The 16704-nt window shown below is 54.7% G+C and overlaps 4 protein-coding genes and 1 long non-coding RNA gene across 7 annotated transcripts in view; 2 read left to right on the forward strand and 3 right to left on the reverse strand.

The window, feature by feature from the left end:
• IRGQ (immunity related GTPase Q) overlaps positions 1 to 3423 on the reverse strand; it is a 5573-nt gene extending 2150 nt beyond the window's left edge. The window contains exons 1-3 of the mRNA XM_040457276.1: positions 3133 to 3423; positions 2151 to 2682; positions 1 to 916 (exon numbers count right to left, since the gene is read on the reverse strand). The exon at positions 1 to 916 is cut by the window's left edge and continues 16 nt beyond it. Coding sequence (XP_040313210.1) covers positions 1 to 916; positions 2151 to 2682; positions 3133 to 3349 — 1665 coding nt within the window. The 5' untranslated portion in view covers positions 3350 to 3423. The remainder of the gene's footprint in view (positions 917 to 2150; positions 2683 to 3132) is intronic.
• Positions 3213 to 6380, forward strand: ZNF576 (zinc finger protein 576). 3 transcript variants are annotated; one of them, XM_040457273.1, is made up of 3 exons: positions 3213 to 3327; positions 4118 to 4218; positions 5648 to 6378. In XM_040457273.1, exons 2-3 carry the CDS (start codon positions 4134 to 4136, stop codon positions 6073 to 6075), a joined length of 513 nt encoding a protein of 170 aa, XP_040313207.1. In that variant the 5' UTR covers positions 3213 to 3327; positions 4118 to 4133; the 3' UTR covers positions 6076 to 6378. The 3 variants fall into 3 exon arrangements, with proteins under 3 accessions (XP_040313207.1, XP_040313208.1, XP_040313206.1); XM_040457274.1 differs by lacking the exon at positions 3213 to 3327 and adding an exon at positions 3419 to 3648; XM_040457272.1 differs by lacking the exon at positions 3213 to 3327 and adding an exon at positions 3656 to 3893 and having other exon boundaries at positions 5648 to 6380.
• A 3457-nt stretch (positions 6381 to 9837) lies between these two features.
• Positions 9838 to 12030, reverse strand: LOC121018541 (uncharacterized). Its single transcript, XR_005785219.1, has 2 exons — positions 11468 to 12030; positions 9838 to 10494 (listed from the first exon to the last, which is right to left on the reverse strand). It is a non-coding gene; the product is annotated as an uncharacterized LOC121018541 (long non-coding RNA).
• A 985-nt stretch (positions 12031 to 13015) lies between these two features.
• Positions 13016 to 16704, reverse strand: part of ZNF428 (zinc finger protein 428) — a 4999-nt gene continuing 1310 nt past the window's right edge. The window contains exon 2 of the mRNA XM_040457278.1: positions 13016 to 13688. Coding sequence (XP_040313212.1) covers positions 13183 to 13688 — 506 coding nt within the window. The 3' untranslated portion in view covers positions 13016 to 13182. The remainder of the gene's footprint in view (positions 13689 to 16704) is intronic.
• The window catches only part of SRRM5 (serine/arginine repetitive matrix 5), a 2278-nt gene continuing 1466 nt past the window's right edge, over positions 15893 to 16704 (forward strand). The window contains exon 1 of the mRNA XM_040457277.1: positions 15893 to 16704. This exon is cut by the window's right edge and continues 1466 nt beyond it. Within this exon, the coding sequence (XP_040313211.1) occupies positions 16260 to 16704 (445 nt within the window). The 5' untranslated portion in view covers positions 15893 to 16259.

Raw genomic sequence — 16704 nt, forward strand, 5'->3', positions numbered from 1 at the left:
CGCCGCGGCCTTCATCCGGGCCCCGTGGGGAGACGCGGGCGGCAGCGCCAGCAGCAGCGCCCCCGCCTGGGCGGGCGGCAGCGCGCGCCGCAGCCACTCGCAGAGCCCGGGGAGTCCGCCGGGCCGCAGGGGGAACACAGGTGGCGGTGCCTCCTCCAGCACCTCCCACGTCTCATCCTCGGGGCTCAGTGCGGCCGCACGCTCTGAGTCCCCACTGCCCGATTTCTTCGCGCCGCCGCCAACACGTGGCAAATTCTCGCTGCCTGCTTTCTCTGAACCTTCCCCGCTGCCTGCTTTCTCTGAACCTTCCCCGCTACCTTTCTGCAATCCAGCGCCACGTTTCTCCCTTCCCTCACCGCGTGCATTCTTCAAATCCCCTCCGCCAGCGTTCTCTAAGCTCTCGCTGCCGGGCTTCTCTGCCTTTCCCTCTTCCTCGGGATACTCTGGATCCTCGCCCTCGCCGTCTGTTCGCACGCAGACCAGCGGTGCATCTGGCAGCACCAAGGGCCGAACCTGAGCCCAGTCCTTCTCAGTGGGCGCTCCCGGGGTGACGAGGATGAGGGCGTCGTAGTGGGTGGGATGGGGGGCGGCAGCAATGCCCGCGGAGCCCAGAGGCACACTCCAGAGCACCACATTGGGACGCTCCGGGGCCGGGTAGGGTGTGGGCCCCGCGGGCATGAAAACAGGCTCCGCATCTGGATCGCCGGGATCCAACCCGAGGAGCGTGTTCAGCACAAGGCTCACATTAGCCGTGCCGGCCACGGCCAGGTCCAGCCGCGCGCTGCCCAGCCGCTCCAGGCCAGCGCGAACCCACGACAGTGCCGCCTCCAGGCCACCGGTCTCAAAGGCCTCCCGCACAGCCTCCAGCTCTGCTGCACCCAGGACCTCGAAGCCATCCTGAGCCGGTGGCAGGAGCCTGAGGGGACAGGAAGACAGAGGATAAAGGGCAGAAGAGGATCTAAACGCAAGAGAGCTGAGTTCTGGGGACCGGAGTAGGCTACGATGACGAGGGGTGGGGTTTTCCCCAAATAATCTCTGAAAGAAGAGGGAGCAGGAAAGGGAGGGGCCAGACTGATGGTACAGCACAAAGAAACCAGGGCTTAAAGCAGGGATGGGGCGGGTTGGTTGAGATCAGGTTTCCAAGAGAGGCTAAAAAGGGGAACCTGCTAAATCATCCCCTGGATTTAGTCTTGAGGCTGGGGGCCGGGCAAGGGGGCCTTTTTCCAAGGGATCTGCAGGATTAAGAAAGGCCAAGCAAAACTCACAGAAGGTCGAGCTTGGGCCAAGACAGACCTGCAACTGTATTGTGGATTAAAGGAAAGCGGAGCACTTGTCGACAGGAGCAAGGTCACCAGGGCACTCTTTGCTGACACTAGGTGTAAGGAGAGGAGTAAGAGCCAATGACGGGGAAAGCCTCACCTACTAGTGCTCATCAAGGAGATGTGGCTAAGGTAAAAAAAAAAAAAAAAAAAAAAAGCACCGCGCCGCTTTTTTACTATAAAAGTTGGGGGGTGGCCAGGGGGTGGGGGGGGAAAATCAGGAGGTAGGCAGCAAGTGGGCACAGAAACAAGATGGGGTTATTGAAAGGAAGTGGGAGAGCGAACCCAGAAATAACAAGGCTCACTGAAGGTGTGGACTGGTATAGCTTGACGACCAAGCTGATGGTGTGGAGGATGAGGAGTGCTGAAAAGAGTGAACCCTTGGGTAAAACTTTCGCGGGGATCGGAAGCTTGTGTGCTGAATGAGCCCTCCTTCCAACTTTTGCCCGGGGCGGGGGTGGGGGGGGGCGTTGCTATTTGGGTGTTAGTTCCTCTCCGAAAATTCTCACTGGGGCAGGGCTTGTGACCTCAGAACGCTCACAGGAGGCTGAACCTGGAGAACAGGTCTGAACCTCTAGCTGACCCTTGGATGGGGCGGGGCCTAGAAGACAGGAAAGGGTCCAGCACTCAGCACTGGCTTGGGGTAGAGCCTCGGTGACCGCAAAACCTGCAATGAGGGGCGGGACCTGGACGAGAGAACTGGCCCTCCCGCAGCTATCCGATCAAGGCCTGCCCCAAACTCGCTGGGGGTGGGATCTCGCGGATCTCAAAGAACGTCTTCTGGGCCTAAAAGGACCCGGTCACCAACCCACCGGGAAACTCCTCGCTTACCTCTGCAACACCTCCGCCTGGCTCTGCAGCGCCACCCGCAGGCGCTCCAATTCCTTACAGTCATCTCGGCTGCCGCAGTCCGCCGGCAGCACGAAGAGAGCCGCGGTCCCCAGCCCCGCGCTGTTCAGCAGGGCCGCTGTCTGATCCCGGGCCTGGTCTTCATTTTGTGAATCCCCAGGACGGAGGTTCCGCACAGCCAACAGCGGGGTCCCACGGGCCAGGGCGGCCCGCGCCGCCTCTCCCAGCGCTGGGGCCAGGGGCTCCCCATTCCCCTCGGGGTCGGGCAGGACCAGTACCAGCACATTGGCCTCCGCCGCCCAGGGCCCCGGCGCTGCGGGTGGGCAGCTCAGCTCGCCCAGGAAGAGGCCGGGGCCCGCCGCTCGCAGGCTGGGGATCCCTGAGTACGGCCGTCCCTCGGGGATCTCTATCGTCTCCACATTTCTGTCGCACAGCGCTGCAATCAGAGCGGACTTTCCAGAGCCCGGAGGCCCCAGGAACAAGGCGGTCACGTCGCCCCGCGGCGGTGGCATAACTGGAAAGCAAAAGGGTGGGGCGGACACGGGTCAGGGAGTACCCAGCTTTTTCCTTTCCCAGTCATCCCACTCTGGTGTCAGACTTCAGTCCTTCACCCTGTCCCCTTCCATTCTTGGGTGTCACTCCCAGGGAGAAATCCGGCGCCCAGGCCCTATCTATTCCCCAGGGATCCGGGCGTCTTGTCCGCCCTTTTTCTGGATACATTTTATCTTTCTGTTTCAAAGATCCGGCCTCCAGCCCCTCCTCCCTCAGACACAAAGATGTTTTTATCCCCCGCTCCTCCCTTCCAAATCACTAACCGGGCAAAAAGCCGGCACACCCGAGAGCACAGCTGGCGGCGGCTGATCAGCCGCTGAGAAGCCCCGCCCCTAGGGTCAGGCGGACGGAGGCCGAAGAGGTGAGAGCGCCCGGATTTGGGAACGTCCAGACACGTTCCAGGGGCTCTTACCTGACGTCAGTCCTTTAAGGAGGGGGTGTGTCTTGGAAGCGCGACCTCGGGGATACGGCCCTTCGCGGCGCCTGCGCAAAGCAACAGACGTACGCCTGCTCCTCAGCTCCTGCAGCCCGCGGGGCTGGGAACAATGAGGGAACCAGAGCGCCTGCGCTCCATGAGCACCTAGCCACACGTGCGCCAGAAGCTGAGGTCTGTACGGCAAGGGTGTCATGTCACGTCATCATAACGCACTCCAGTGCAGAGAAGGACCCCTCCTCCCGTTACTCTGAGGACCCGGTTGGCGCGACTGCATCACTGCCGGATGGCATCCGGCATCTCGGCTTGGAGAGGCTCCTCAGGCGGAAGGGCATGGAAGCCACTGGGACCTTGAGCCTCGGTGGGCCCTACCCCGCTTCCCTCCGGGTGGCGGCGCTGTGACGAGCGACGGACCGGCGCAACGAAAGGCAGCCCTCTGCTGCCTGGAGAAAAGCAGAGGCCTGGGCTACCCGCCTCGGGAGGAGGGACCCGAGGGCAGTGCTCGGGGGCAGCGGGACGCCGCGGTTGAAGGCGCGCGTGGGCGGCGGGGGCTCAGGGTGGAAGGAAAGTTACAGGATGTCAGAGAAAGATGCCTCCGGGGAAGAGGCGAGCTAAAGCCTGGATGCCACTACCTGCCTCAAGACACGTGGGAGACGGGGGCGAGGCTGGTGTCAAAGATCCAGGGTTCCGTGCCCTGAGTTCAGGGAATTAGTTTGATGTAGGTCATAGGTCGCACACAGGTGAGAAGGCTCTAAGGGGTGTCACAAACCTAAGGAGTCGAATCTTTTGGGAGGGTTGAAACTTCTCTAGGGCAGAGCTCCATTAGGTTACAGTTCAAGAAGATGGTGTCTTACGGGGGCAAGAGAGCCCGTCAAAGGTCATAGGATTTGCGGCCCTTTAACGCTGTAGACAGATGAGCGACTTCACTTGATTTACTGTTGTCATGCGTGCTACTCTTGACCAGAGGGATCCCAGCCACTATGGAGGACCCGCATCCTGAAGAGACCATGGAGCAGCAGGATTCGTCCAAGGAGAGGAGTCCCCGCAGTCCAGGAGGCGACGTGTGTGAGTGCTGCTGGCCAGAGGAGGGTGGGGTGCAGGGGCTGAGGCTCCTGAAAGGATTTGCGTAGCATCTCAATGTCCAAGTCGTTACAAGGACTTGCCTGCTGGGGAGGGGCTGTAACAAATGGTTTCTGAGCTGCCCTACCGGGAACCGCCACACTCCACCCTTACTCTTATTCTGCTCAGATGTACCCACTCTGATCTGTCCATGTTAGCTTCAAGGGGCCACAGTTCAGAGGGACAGAGTAGCATCCAGAGGGGCTTGGGGTGGGAGAGGTGACTGGGAAAGGGCAGAGACTGAGAGGAAGCCCAAGGTTCCGGTCCCAACTGGCCCCCAGACTTTCAGTGTGACTTGGGCCTGGGTTTCCCAGTCTGTCACAAGAGGCTGCGGCTACTCCGGTGACTCGGCTGTTGTTATGGGGATTAGCGGCAGAGAAAGGGAAGGTTTGATGTTAACCAAGGTAGCCAGTTCGACAGAATGGTGGCAAGTTTCTGCTGAATGCTTATTACATGCCAGGCGTGTTCTATGAGTTAAACCGTCATTATCTCAGTCCTCCAGGACAGACCCTTTGAACTTGGTTAAGTATTACTTTCGGGTGAGAGAATTGAGGCAAAGAGATTATCTGTAACAATGAGCCGCCACCCTGTCAAGGCCCTCCAGCCAAAGACCACCAGGAACACGCCTACAGTTGAACAAGTTGGTTTATTGCTAATAGCAGCTAAGGAAGCACGCGCACCCTGGGGCACTGTGAAGGCTGCTCAGTAAGAGTTAGGACTTATCCTAGGATTGGGGCTTTGTGGTAGGTGATTTGGGGAAAGCTTCAAGGAAGGGTTTTGCTGTGGGTTGGATGTTGCCAGTAAGCAGAGGCAAAAGACAGGCTGGCAATCTTAAATCTTCTCTGGGAGGGAGGTACCAAGGCCCCGGCTGCTCTTCCCTTTCTCAGCACCAGTAACTGCAAACCACTGTGTAGCACTGTTCTAAGCACTTTATATAAAGTAATTCATTTACTCCTCCCGACCACCCAGTGAGGTAGATTCTGATAGGGTCGTTACCCCATTTTCCAGATGAGGAAACTATTGTATTTGTCTAGGAAGAGGTAGATCCGGGATTCGGTTCCAGGCAGTTTCGCTCCAGGGGCTGTGCTCACGGCTCTGTTGGAAGGGCAGACCCCCGGGGTTCCAGTTCTGACTCCATGGGTTCATTTCATACCTAGCCTCATGACTGTAGGCAGGTTGCCTCACCTTTTTGAGCCTCAGTCTGCTCATCCATAAAACAGGCCCAGTAATAGTTTGTCTGGACCACTGTCCAGCCCTGGCATAGAGCCTGGCACGTGGTAAGCACTGAATGTGAATTGTTGGCATGACTCTGGGGCTTGGGAGAGGTCCTGGTGACTCTTGCTGGCTTCCCCCGACCTCTCCCCACGTCCCTCAGGCCACCTGGGGGCCCCGCAGTGCACCCGCTGCCTCATCACCTTCGCCGATTCCAAGTTCCAGGAGCGTCACATGAAGCGGGAGCACCCAGCGGACTTCGTGGCCCAGAAGCTGCAGGGGGCTCTCTTCATCTGCTTCACCTGTGCCCGCTCCTTCCCCTCCTCCAAGGCCCTGATCGCCCATCAGCGTGGCCACGGTCCAGCCACCAGGCCCTCCGTGCCAGTTGCACCCGCCGCTGCCCCGCCTACCTTCCCCTGTCCTGACTGTGGCAAGACCTTTGGGCAGGCTGCTTCTCTGAGGCGGCACCGCCAGGCGCATGAGACCCGCACCCCTCCTGGCCCCTTCGCCTGCACTGAGTGTGGTCAGGACTTTGCCCAGGAGGCTGGGCTGCATCAACACTACATCCGGCATGCCCGGGGGGAGCTCTGAGTGAAGGTTAAGCCCTCCCTAGGGCAGCGGGGGTTCTGTGGCTGCTGGAACCCACCTCTGGTATAGGATGGGGGCCTTGGAAGGATTTGCTTCCCTGCCGGGACAGGCAAAGGACTTCTGATAAATAGGACCCAGAAGATTTCTCATCTAGAGCTTCAGTCTTTGGAGGACACAAAGGCCTTCAGGGATACAGTGAAATTAGACCATAGTGAAATCTTTTGTTTAAAAAAAAAAAAGCAAGCAAAAGGGAAAATTGTTGTATCTCCCTCATTCCCAATTAAATAGTTTGAAATCACAACTAGCTACAGATTGTGTAATCACCTTTAATTCTTCCCAGATGGATGCCATGGGCCGTAGGAACAAGTTCCCCCAGATTTGTGCCTGAATGGGGGAGGGGAAGGCGAGGTGTTGTGGGACTGTAATGTCACTGGAAGGATCCCAGATGTGCAGCAACGTGGGCCTTTGGGGATGGGGCGGCCAAGTTGGGAGCTGTATTCGGAGTCATGTAGGGGTTGCAATCAAGTTCTTATCTCCTCCCACTCCACCCCCCATCAGTCTTTCCCACTCACAGAGGGGCCATGGTATTGGGTGGATTCGGGTGCACACACACACACACCCCGATAATTTATTGCCCACTTAAGTAATTTTATGTACCATTCTGGTCTTAGGGTATTTTTTTCTGGGTGTAGGTGAGATGACATGAATAAAATAACAAATAGTATCTAAAAACAGAAAAGGTCTGTATTGAAATATCTAAACAAGGAACTCTGGCCTTTGAGCAGATATTCCCAGAAAATATAAGGGCACAGGGATGGGGGAGCTCAGGTCAGAGCTGGCCTGGCCCTGCAGGGAATCTGGTTTGGAATCAAACAGAGATACCTTCTGTTTCCTGTTGTATTTGGCCAACATTGGGAGAGTTCCCATTAAGATCCTATTTTCAGCTCTTGAAAGGCCTAACCCTGTGGAGTGTCCCTCCAGGGCACTGCTGAATGTGGTCAGGACTTTGGGTGACCTGCCCTGCCCTTAGAGTCAATGGCCGGTGCCCTGCATGCAATAATTATAGATCCTATTCGAACTGATGGATGTTTTTAAAACCCACAGCGGGGACACGGTAGAGACTGATAGCTGTCCCCCAATTTTTAGCTACGTACGTGGTAGCTACAAACACAATTTCCCAAAGTCCCTTGCAGCTGGGTGTGGCCCTGTGACCCAGGTTCTTTCCTGGGTAGAGTGCTCAAGCTTCAGAGAGGGACACGCCTTTCCTGTACCTTTCCGCCTGGAGTGTGGACACGGCACCCAACCACCTAGGACCATGGTAGAGCAACAAGACAGCAGAAGCCTGCGTCGCTTGTTGACTCCACAGAACGGAGTCCTCATCCTAGCGCTAGAAGATCCACTTCCAACGTTTATTTATTTTTGGGACAGAGAGAGACAGAGCATGAACGGGGGAGGGGCAGAGAGAGAGGGAGACACAGAATCAGAAACAGGCTCCAGGCTCTAAGCCATCAGCCCAGAGCCTGACGCGGGGCTCGAACTCACGGACCGCGAGATCGTGACCTGGCTGAAGTCGGACGCTTAACCGACTGCGCCACCCAGGCGCCCCTAGAAGATCCACTTCCATACTACCATGTAAGAGAGAAATAAACCTCTATCTTGTTTAAGTCACCATTATTTTTGGTCTCCGTCACAGGCAGCGTAACTTACAGGCTGTTTGCAGCATAGAACAGCAGATCTGAGTCGTTGCAACAGAGGCCGTATGGCCCACAAAGCCTAAAATAGTAAAGGGCCATCTGGCCCTTTATAATAGAAGCTTGCTGACCTCTTGTCTAAGTGATAAGACATACAATCTACTCTGAGCCTGGAAACTGGGATTCTCACCCTGGGAAATACTACCTCTAGTAGGGGGCTCTGTGTGTGTGTGTGTATTTGTTTGTACAAGATTTGTGCAGGGCTAGCTAGCCTGGATCTCTTTGCTGGGGTGACTTGTGGGGAAACTGGGTTGGAGTCAGTTGGCCATCACTTTTCCCAAAAATGTCGGCTTCACCAAAGCCAAATATTTCCTCTGCACCTGGTGACAGCCCAGAAGTTTCCAAACCAGATGTCCAAACCTAAGGCTCTAATCACACATGCTCCCCTGAGACAGACAGCCGCCCTGCCTGCGTTCTTCCTGTTCTCTCCACTCTCCAGATGTCATAGATTCCCAGGACTTTAAATAGCATCACTGGTGACTTCCAAATCTTTATCTTCAGCTCAAACCCCAGACGCCCCCCCAACCATGAGACAATCACTTGGATGGTGACAAATAGGAGTCTCAAAACCTTAAAACAGGCCAGTGTGACTCCTACGGACCCCACCTACACCACTACCGTCAGATTGGTCAACTGTATACTACTAGATTCCCGAGTCTGACCGGCCTTTCCCGCAGCCGCTCTCCTAACTGCTCCCCCTGCACCTGCCACCACTGCTGCCCCCTCCAGTGGACTACAGACCACCCCCTGTGTAAGTCAATTCGTATCGCTCCTCATTTAAAATCCTCCAAAGAGATTCCATAAATAACATCCAGAGACACCTTACCCAGGCCCAGAAAATCCAACAATGATGGGGCCCCCACCCGCTAAGCAGTCTCAACTCCCTCTCTGCTCTGCCTTTACTACACTCCAGCCACACATGCCAGGCTGGCTTCTGCCTCAGGGCCTTTGCACTTGCTGTTCCCTCTGCCTGGAGTGCTCTAACCCAGAACTTTACAAGGCTGTCTCTACATCATTCAGGACTCTACACATGCCACTTCCTCAGACAGGTCCTCCTTGACCTGCCTGGCCAAAGTAGCACCATTGAACCTCACCCTGGCTTTATTTCTTCCTAGCACCCTCCAACACCTAGGACTATCCTGCTTGTGCGTGTCATTATCTGTGTCCATACTCTGGAATCCAAACTCCTGAGGGCAGGCGGTGTGTCTTCCTCACTTCCCCAGTACCTAGGACAATGTTCACTGCAGAGGCTCAAAAAAAATGCTCGACTGTGCCCACTAGTCTCTCAGCCTGCAGCCCTCCCGAAGATGCTCTGTAATGCTGGGCTTTCTGCAACTGTATTTCCCAGATTCCCTCCAGAGCTGTCTTCCTCAAGTTCTGCCCAAGAGAGGTCTGGGCAGAAGGTAGACAGAAAGAGGGGGAAGGAACTCCCCTCACTTTGGGCTGCTGGAACCCCTCTAACAGCAGCGGCTCAGGCTCCAGTGCATTTCTACACCCTCAGCACAAGGTACCGTGCCTCTCTTGTGGTGTAGGTACAGCCGCACATGGCCTGTCCCTCCAAACTCCTGTTGGGTTCTGGTAATGTCCCTTCTCTTTCTGTGCCCAGTCCTAGAGGTGGGAGCTTTATGCAGACACGAATATCTTGGGGGCCTCAACTGTCCACATTTGTGCTTTCAGCCTTCAACCAGCTGCACACCCAATCCCCTGTGTTCAATCCTCTCTTTGGAATTCCTAGCTTGGTTTCCATAGCTCAACCAGGCCCTGGGGAACTGAATGACCCCCCCTGCCCCGCCGACCCTGGCAGCAGACTATGTCTCTTGATTCCTAGTCCTCTCATATCCTTAGGAATTTTTCCTGATGAACAGATAATTCTCTACATCTATGCTTAGAAAGCCCTGTCTTATGATTCCAACTATATGACAATCTGGAAAAGGCAATACTATGGAGAAAGTAAAAAAAAAAAAAAAAATCATTGGTTTCCAAGGATTGTGTCGGGGGATGAACACAAGAGGAATTTTAGGATAGTGGAAACAGTCTATGATATTATAATGATGAACTCAGGTCATTACGCTTTATCCAAACACACAGAAGGTGCAACAAACACCAAGAGTGACTCCCAGTGTAAACTATGCACATTGAGTGATTATGTTGTGTCAATATAGGCTCATCAGTTGTAACAAACGGACCACTGTGGTGGGGAATGTGGATGCCAGGGGAAGGTATGCGTGTGTGGGGGCGAGGAAGTACACAGGAAATGTCTCTATCTTTCCCTCAATTTTGCTATGAACCTAAAACTGCATTAAAAAAATAAAGTCTGGTTTAAAAAACAAACAAACAAACAAAGCCCTGTCTCAGGGCAGAAGAGGGCTTAAGCATGCTGCTCCAGGAACTAAAATCCATCCGTGGTGTTTTAACGAGCTGTGAATTTCTGCCTTGACGATTCTGAGATTCATTGATGTTAAGCTGTGATGGTTATGAAAGTCTCAATTCAAAGAGTGGATAAATGTCAGGTTCCCAGATTCTGAGCTTCTAGGATGAAAAGTGTGGGCTTTGACAGATGCTTTGGTATGAGATCCTGTAACAGGCATCAGGATGTAAACGCTCTTTGTGGCCAAGCAGGGTACCATAAGCAGTGAAGCAGGCAAGGTGTGAGGGGTCCAGATGCCACATGCTGAGGAATGGGCACGTGGGAGGGAACACCCATTAGCAGGAGGTAAGCCTTCCTCAGCTCCAGAAAGCTACTGCTCCTTGGGATTGTGGGCTCAGCGATCGAGATCTCACGATTTTCAAGGGAAGCCAAAAAACCTCCCTTTTGAGGTGAAATCTGCCCAGTTTTAAATGTTGGTAACCCACATGATTAGAAGAAACACGCTCCTGGCCAGTCAGACGGTGGCTGTGGAGAGCCAGGCTGCCATTTCTGGTATGTGGCTTCATGGTTAAGAAGGTACGCACCGTATCCAGTCGTCTGGAATCACAGCTGCGTTCTGCTTATTAGCCGTGTGACCGACCTGTAGCAGCTAAGTCAAGTTCCCTGTGCCCTAGCTGGAGCAGCTGTGAAATGGTCACGATAATAGCCCCTGTGCCTCTAAGGGCTACGACGAGGATTCAGACATGGGACGCAGAGCCCAAACTGGTAGAACAGCCGGCAGGGCCTGGCCCTCTGCCTCTCCCTGACCTTGTCCTTCCCCTAGTCTTCCCCTGCCTTCCTCAGCAACGGGTCTCATGCCCTAAGTGTTCTTCCGCCAACATCCCAAGTAGGGCCCCACTTCAGAGCCTTTGCACTCACTGCTCCTGTAGACAGTGCAGGGGCCCCACTCTTCCCTACTCCCCATCTCTGCCTGAAGTCCCCCTTTCCCTGAAGCCTCCACGACCACCCTCTTTGGAACTGCCGCACACACACACACAAGCCTCCCCACCCACTCTGTTTCTCTTCACAGCACTTACTACCTTCTAACGTTCTGTACTTTTTATATATTTTACTTAAATATCTAAGTCTCTGTCTTCTCTATAATAGAACCTCCACAAAGGCAGGGATTCTTGTTCATCATGTTTACTGCTCTACTCTCAGCTCCCAGAATAGTGCCTGCGTCTGGAAGGTATTCAATACGTCATTGTTGAATGAATGAATAAATAACAGCCCCTACCTCATAAGGATCCGATGCGATTGTCCATACAAAGCGCTTACGGGGCCTGGTCCACTGTGAGTGCTGATTTAATGATGGCCATTATGGTCATTCAGGTTCTATTCTTGAAGGTTCTTAGTTGCCAAGCTTCTATGAGTTAACACACGTAAAGCGCCTTAGAACGGGGCTTGGCACACAGTAAATGCTCAATAAATGGCAGCTATCATTATAATTAGGCTTCTATTTTCAAAGGAGCTTTGGTGCCAAACTTCTATGAATTAGCACGTCCCTTCTCAGAGCGAGAGCCAAGGTTTCAACAGAGCTGTAAGGAGCTGGCCCTCTGCTCCCCTCTGCCCTCATCCTTCCAGCTCTGCCCTGACAGGTGGCAGGCTCCTGCCTCCTCCCACCCAAGTGCACAGCCCCCTCGCTCTCTCTGGTCTCTGTCACCTCCTCAGGGAGGGCTATACTATTTAAAATGGCAACCGCCTTCCAGAAGTGTTCTCCCTTCTCTGCTTTATTCTTCTCCATGGCATCTACCACCAGCCAGCATTCCCTCCAGCTTGATTACTATCTGTCTCTACCAGTGGCCCTGCCCACTGCACCCCCCCACCCCCCGCCTCAGCCCCATGTAAGCTCCAGGAGAACAAGGATTTTATGTTACTCACTGCTAAATTCCCAATGCTCGGCATACAGCAGGGACCCAGAAGATACTGCTTAAATGAATTAATGGATCACAATCCCTTCCTCACAGAGTTATTCTAAGGACCTGATGATCTCATGCAAATAAAATGCAGCACTCTGGAAGTGCTGGGGAAATGGCAGCTGTAATTATAATTAAGGTTCTATTTTTGTAAGTTCCTAGATACACAACTTCTATGAGTCAATATATATAAAGCTCTTGGACTGGCACTTGGCACCCGGGAAGCACAGCTCTGATTATAATTAAAGTCCTCTTTGTAAAGGTTCTCAGGCAGTGGCAGAGAACATCGACTGTCCTCCACAAACCGTTTTCTGCTTTCTGGGCACTGGCTAGACCTGCCTTTCCCAGACTCCCTTGCAGGGAGCTGTGGTCATGTGACGAATTTCTCAGCAAAGGAACGTAACTAGGAGCAGGCTGTGCTACTTGCAGGCAGGGGGCCTGTCCGAGATCACGTGTACCTCTCCAGGCTCACCGTCCTCTTCCACCGGCAGGACCCAGGCCACGGCCACTCAGCCATGACCATGTGGACGACAGCAGGCTTAAGGGATGGCCTGGGTCCCCAAATCACTATATGGAGAAGGGTTGCCCACCTACTGGAAACACCCACCCTGGACTCTATTACATGAGTGCAAAACCGTTGTGTTGTACGTCATCGGGTCTATGAGTTAAATATACGGAAGCCACCTGAACACAAGCCCTTAGTAAATGTTAATAGTCTTGGCAACAGTGATCTTAAGCTTCCCCCAGGGAGGAGCCAGGGGAGGGGGAGGGGGAGGGATAAATGCCCCAGGCCCCGTGCCTCGCACACTCAAGCACACTCAAGCCTTTACACACATGCATGCACACACACACACCAAACACGCTGGACCGACACACACGGAATTTGGCTTTTATTCTGGCCTTCACACATCTACTGCTAAGACGACACAGATCGGCGGTACCCCGTCCCACATGACCATTGCGACCACCCCAATTTCCTCAGCCCCCTCCTCCCACCCCACCCCTTTAGCCAAGCTCCCTGGGTGGGGGGCTCTGCCTACACCTCGCCCCGGGCATGCAGCATGAAGTGCCCGTGCAGCTCCCCGAGGTTGTCGAAGGAATCCTCACACTCCGTACAGTGATAGGTGCCCTCCTCCTCCTCATCTTCCTCCTCCTCCTCCTCCCTCCCAGCTGGTCGACCCTCCCCAGCCCGAGGCAGCTCCTCCTCTTCCTCCCCGAGGGCCCTGCCTTCAGGGGCTGGAGCTTCCTGGGGGGCTGTAGCAGGGCAGCAGAGCCGGCAAGGTGGGGTGCCTGGTGGGGCCTCCCCAAGGGGTGAGCGGCCACAGAGCTGGCAGGGCTGGGCTGGGGGGCCCGGGGGCTGGGCTGCACGGGGGGCCCGGCGGGATGGGCCCCCCCGGCCCCCCCCCAGGCGTTGCTTCACCTTGTAGCCAGGGTCATATTCAGGATCGTCAGTGGCCTCCTCCTCCTCCTCCTCCTCATCTTCTTCCTCTTCGGAGTCTGGCTCTGAGAGAGTGTATTCAGAGTCAGAGGAATGCTCAGGGCCTGTAGGGGGATGGACAGGGAGAGTCAGAGGCATGTGAGGACAGGGCTGTGCCCCTCCCGGGGCCCCATTCAGACTCACCACAGTAGGGAGGGGACAGCCAGGCCACAACCCTGCCCTTCCCCATGGAAGAATCCCTGTCACATGGAACATGGCCTGGCACACAGCAGACACTCAGTGTCTGTGTATTAAGCAGATGAATGTCTTGCAAGAACTGCATCTCCAGGGTTTAAGAAGGACAAAGTAACAGTAATAAAAACAGTACCAGTAACAGCATCCACTGCTACTTTAAAAGCCCTGTTCTTCTATATTAACCTACCGAATCCTTACAACAACCCTTTGAGGGACGTACTGTTGTCATCCCTAAGTGATAAATGGGAAACTGAGCTACAGGGCTGTTAGGCGACTCACTCGCCTCCAGTCACACAGCTCTAACAGGGAAAGCTAAATACGGGCGGTGGCCTATGCCAGATCATTTTAGGAAGACAAACACCTGAACAGGATTCAAGCAAATTAAAACACATACATATATGATATGATATGTGTGATAAATGTGTGTGTGTGTGTGTGTGTGTGTGTGTGTGCAGTTGAGTGAATGAAAATATTGATTTGCAAGTACAGATATATTGCTGTGATTTCATGAGCATGCAGAACATGTCTAGGACAAGTTTAGGTTAAAAAAGGAAAAAGATTTGAAGACGCCATACAGGAAAGGGTGACACCAGTGCATGCAGAGCCTGGGTCTGGGAGGAGGGAGTCCCCACCACAGCGGCACCGGTCTGCCAAAAGCATCCCCTAGGACCGCAACAGCCTTGCCCTGTGTCCATCCTGGCCCCTCTTCCTCCAGCCCAGAAGGGTCCTGTGAGAACTGAGTCAGCCACACTGGGCTCCTCGGGGCTCCTCCACCCTGCTGGCACACACCTGCCTCAGGGCCTTTGCTACCTTTTTTACAGATAAACAAGGCTTGCTCCCTCCCCTCACCAGGTCTGCTCAAGTGTCACCTTCTCAGTTTCACCCTGGTCACACTGTCTAAACAGCAATCCTTCCCCCTACGCTCTTAACCGCTTTGTTCTTCTCCTCCACTTACTGTAGGTGACATCTACTCATGTGTTTACTGCCTGTCCCCCAAAGCAGGGACTTTGGTTCATTGCTGCATCCTGAGCATCCAGGACACCTTCTCTGTGCCTGGCGTTCATTCAATTTGTCAAACCTTTTCTGAGGCTTTTCACATGTGCTGTTCCCTCTGCTGGGAGTGGCCCAGCCAGGTTTTCCACACCATTCTTTAGGACCCCGTAGGAAGCCTCCCTCCTCAGTGAGATTGCCCCAGGTCTCCTAGGCAGCCAGTCACTTTCTTTTGCCCTCTGGCTGTCCTCACCCAGCCCTGAGGGCTGTGCCGGTACAAAATCCTTTCCCACCAGACCAGAGGGCGGGCAGGCCGGGTCTGACTCACTGCTGGGTCCCCGGCATCACCCAGCTTAGAAGAATGGGTTATAGGGGCGCCTGGGTGGCGCAGTCGGTTAAGCGTCCGACTTCAGCCAGGTCACGATCTCGCGGTCCGTGAGTTCGAGCCCCGCGTCAGGCTCTGGGCTGATGGCTCGGAGCCTGGAGCCTGTTTCCGATTCTGTGTCTCCCTCTCTCTCTGCCCCTCCCCCGTTCATGCTCTGTCTCTCTCTGTCCCAAAAAATAAATAAAAAACGTTGAAAAAAAATAAAAAAATAAAATAAAATAAAAAAAAAAAAAAAAAGAAGAAGAATGGGTTATAAATCTTGGCCTAATGTCCCTCCTTGCAGCTCTCTCTCGTTTCTGCCTCTGTCCTGCTGTCCCTCTGCCGTTTAACATATGCTTCCTGAGGCCTCGGCATGGGCTGGTCCCTCTGCCTGGAAGGCTGTTCCCCACTCTGGCCACCTGGCGACCTCCTACTCATCCTTCAGGACCCTGAACAGGTTCTGTCGTCTATGGCGGTGGCTCCCTCCACCCTGGCTCCTGCTGGCCCAGCGTCTCCCCTTGTGACTGTCCTAGAGGCTGTAGCCATCTGGGCCCCAACAGGTCTCCCCCATCAGACTGGGAACCCCTTGAGGGCAGGTCTGACTCATCTTGGGGTCCCCAACACTGCCCAGCCCAGGACGTGCAGGTCGAGTGAACAAGGGGGGCCCGAGGCCCTGATCTCCCCCATCGCTCCAGGCCTTTGGCTCTGCTCTTCCCCCACCTGGTGACCTTTTCTTCTCTAAGAGCAAACCCCTGCTCCTCTTTAAGGTCCCAGCTCACACGTCACCTCCTCTGTGAGGTCCTCCATGCCTCCTCAGGTGGTTGGTGTCTCTTGTCTGGGAACTTCTGCCCCTGCCCCCGCCTCCAAACCCCAACATATCCTGACCACCTGCATAGTGACCTGGAGACTCCGGGAAGGCAGGACCTGGGTCTGACCCATCTCCATGTCCCCAGCAACGCTGCATCCCCAGTCAGCCTCAGAAGATACTCGCTGAATGGCGGCAAAACATGGAGGCAACCCCTCTGGCCTTCACCCCTCTCTCTCCTCCTACCACTGACTTCACACCACCCACCCTCCAGGGGCTTCAATGCCCACTATGACTTCATGCAGCTGGCCTGTGAGAGGCAGTCAGGTGGTTGTCCACGGCTACCAGTCTTTCATGTCCACTGTGACTTTCAGGATCACAAGCCCTTTTGTACCTACCATGCCTTCTCCAGCTACGAGACCCTCAAAGCCCAGCACGTCTCCAGCATCCACTGGACCCTCGATGTCCCCCGTGCCTCCCAAGCCTCCCGCCTCCTTGAAGACCACCAAATCGGCAAAGACCAACAGTGCTTCAGTGCCCACCAAGCCATCAACAGCCCCTGACTCGGTCACAAGCCCAAGCAGTTCTAGGTCTCCCAGGTGGGCAAGTACGAAGACAGCTGCTTCTAAACAGTCCAGCAGCAAGTCCCGAGCCCGAAATGGGACAAGAACACCCAGCAAAGCCAGCACCGACACCAGGGTGAGGAAGGCCAGCACCGACACCAGGG

The sequence above is a fragment of the Herpailurus yagouaroundi genome, unplaced genomic scaffold (assembly GCF_014898765.1).
Source record: "Herpailurus yagouaroundi ecotype Mexico unplaced genomic scaffold, PumYag 220, whole genome shotgun sequence".
Taxonomy (NCBI): Eukaryota; Metazoa; Chordata; class Mammalia; order Carnivora; family Felidae; genus Herpailurus; species Herpailurus yagouaroundi.

Bases quoted from the DNA above. Each gene is read 5' to 3' on its own strand.
- ZNF576 (XM_040457273.1), top strand. From the start codon at position 4,134: ATGGAGGACCCGCATCCTGAAGAGACCATGGAGCAGCAGGATTCGTCC. The intron at 4,219-5,647 runs GTGAGTGCTGCT...CACGTCCCTCAG, and splicing joins CAGTCCAGGAGGCGACGTGT to GCCACCTGGGGGCCCCGCAG.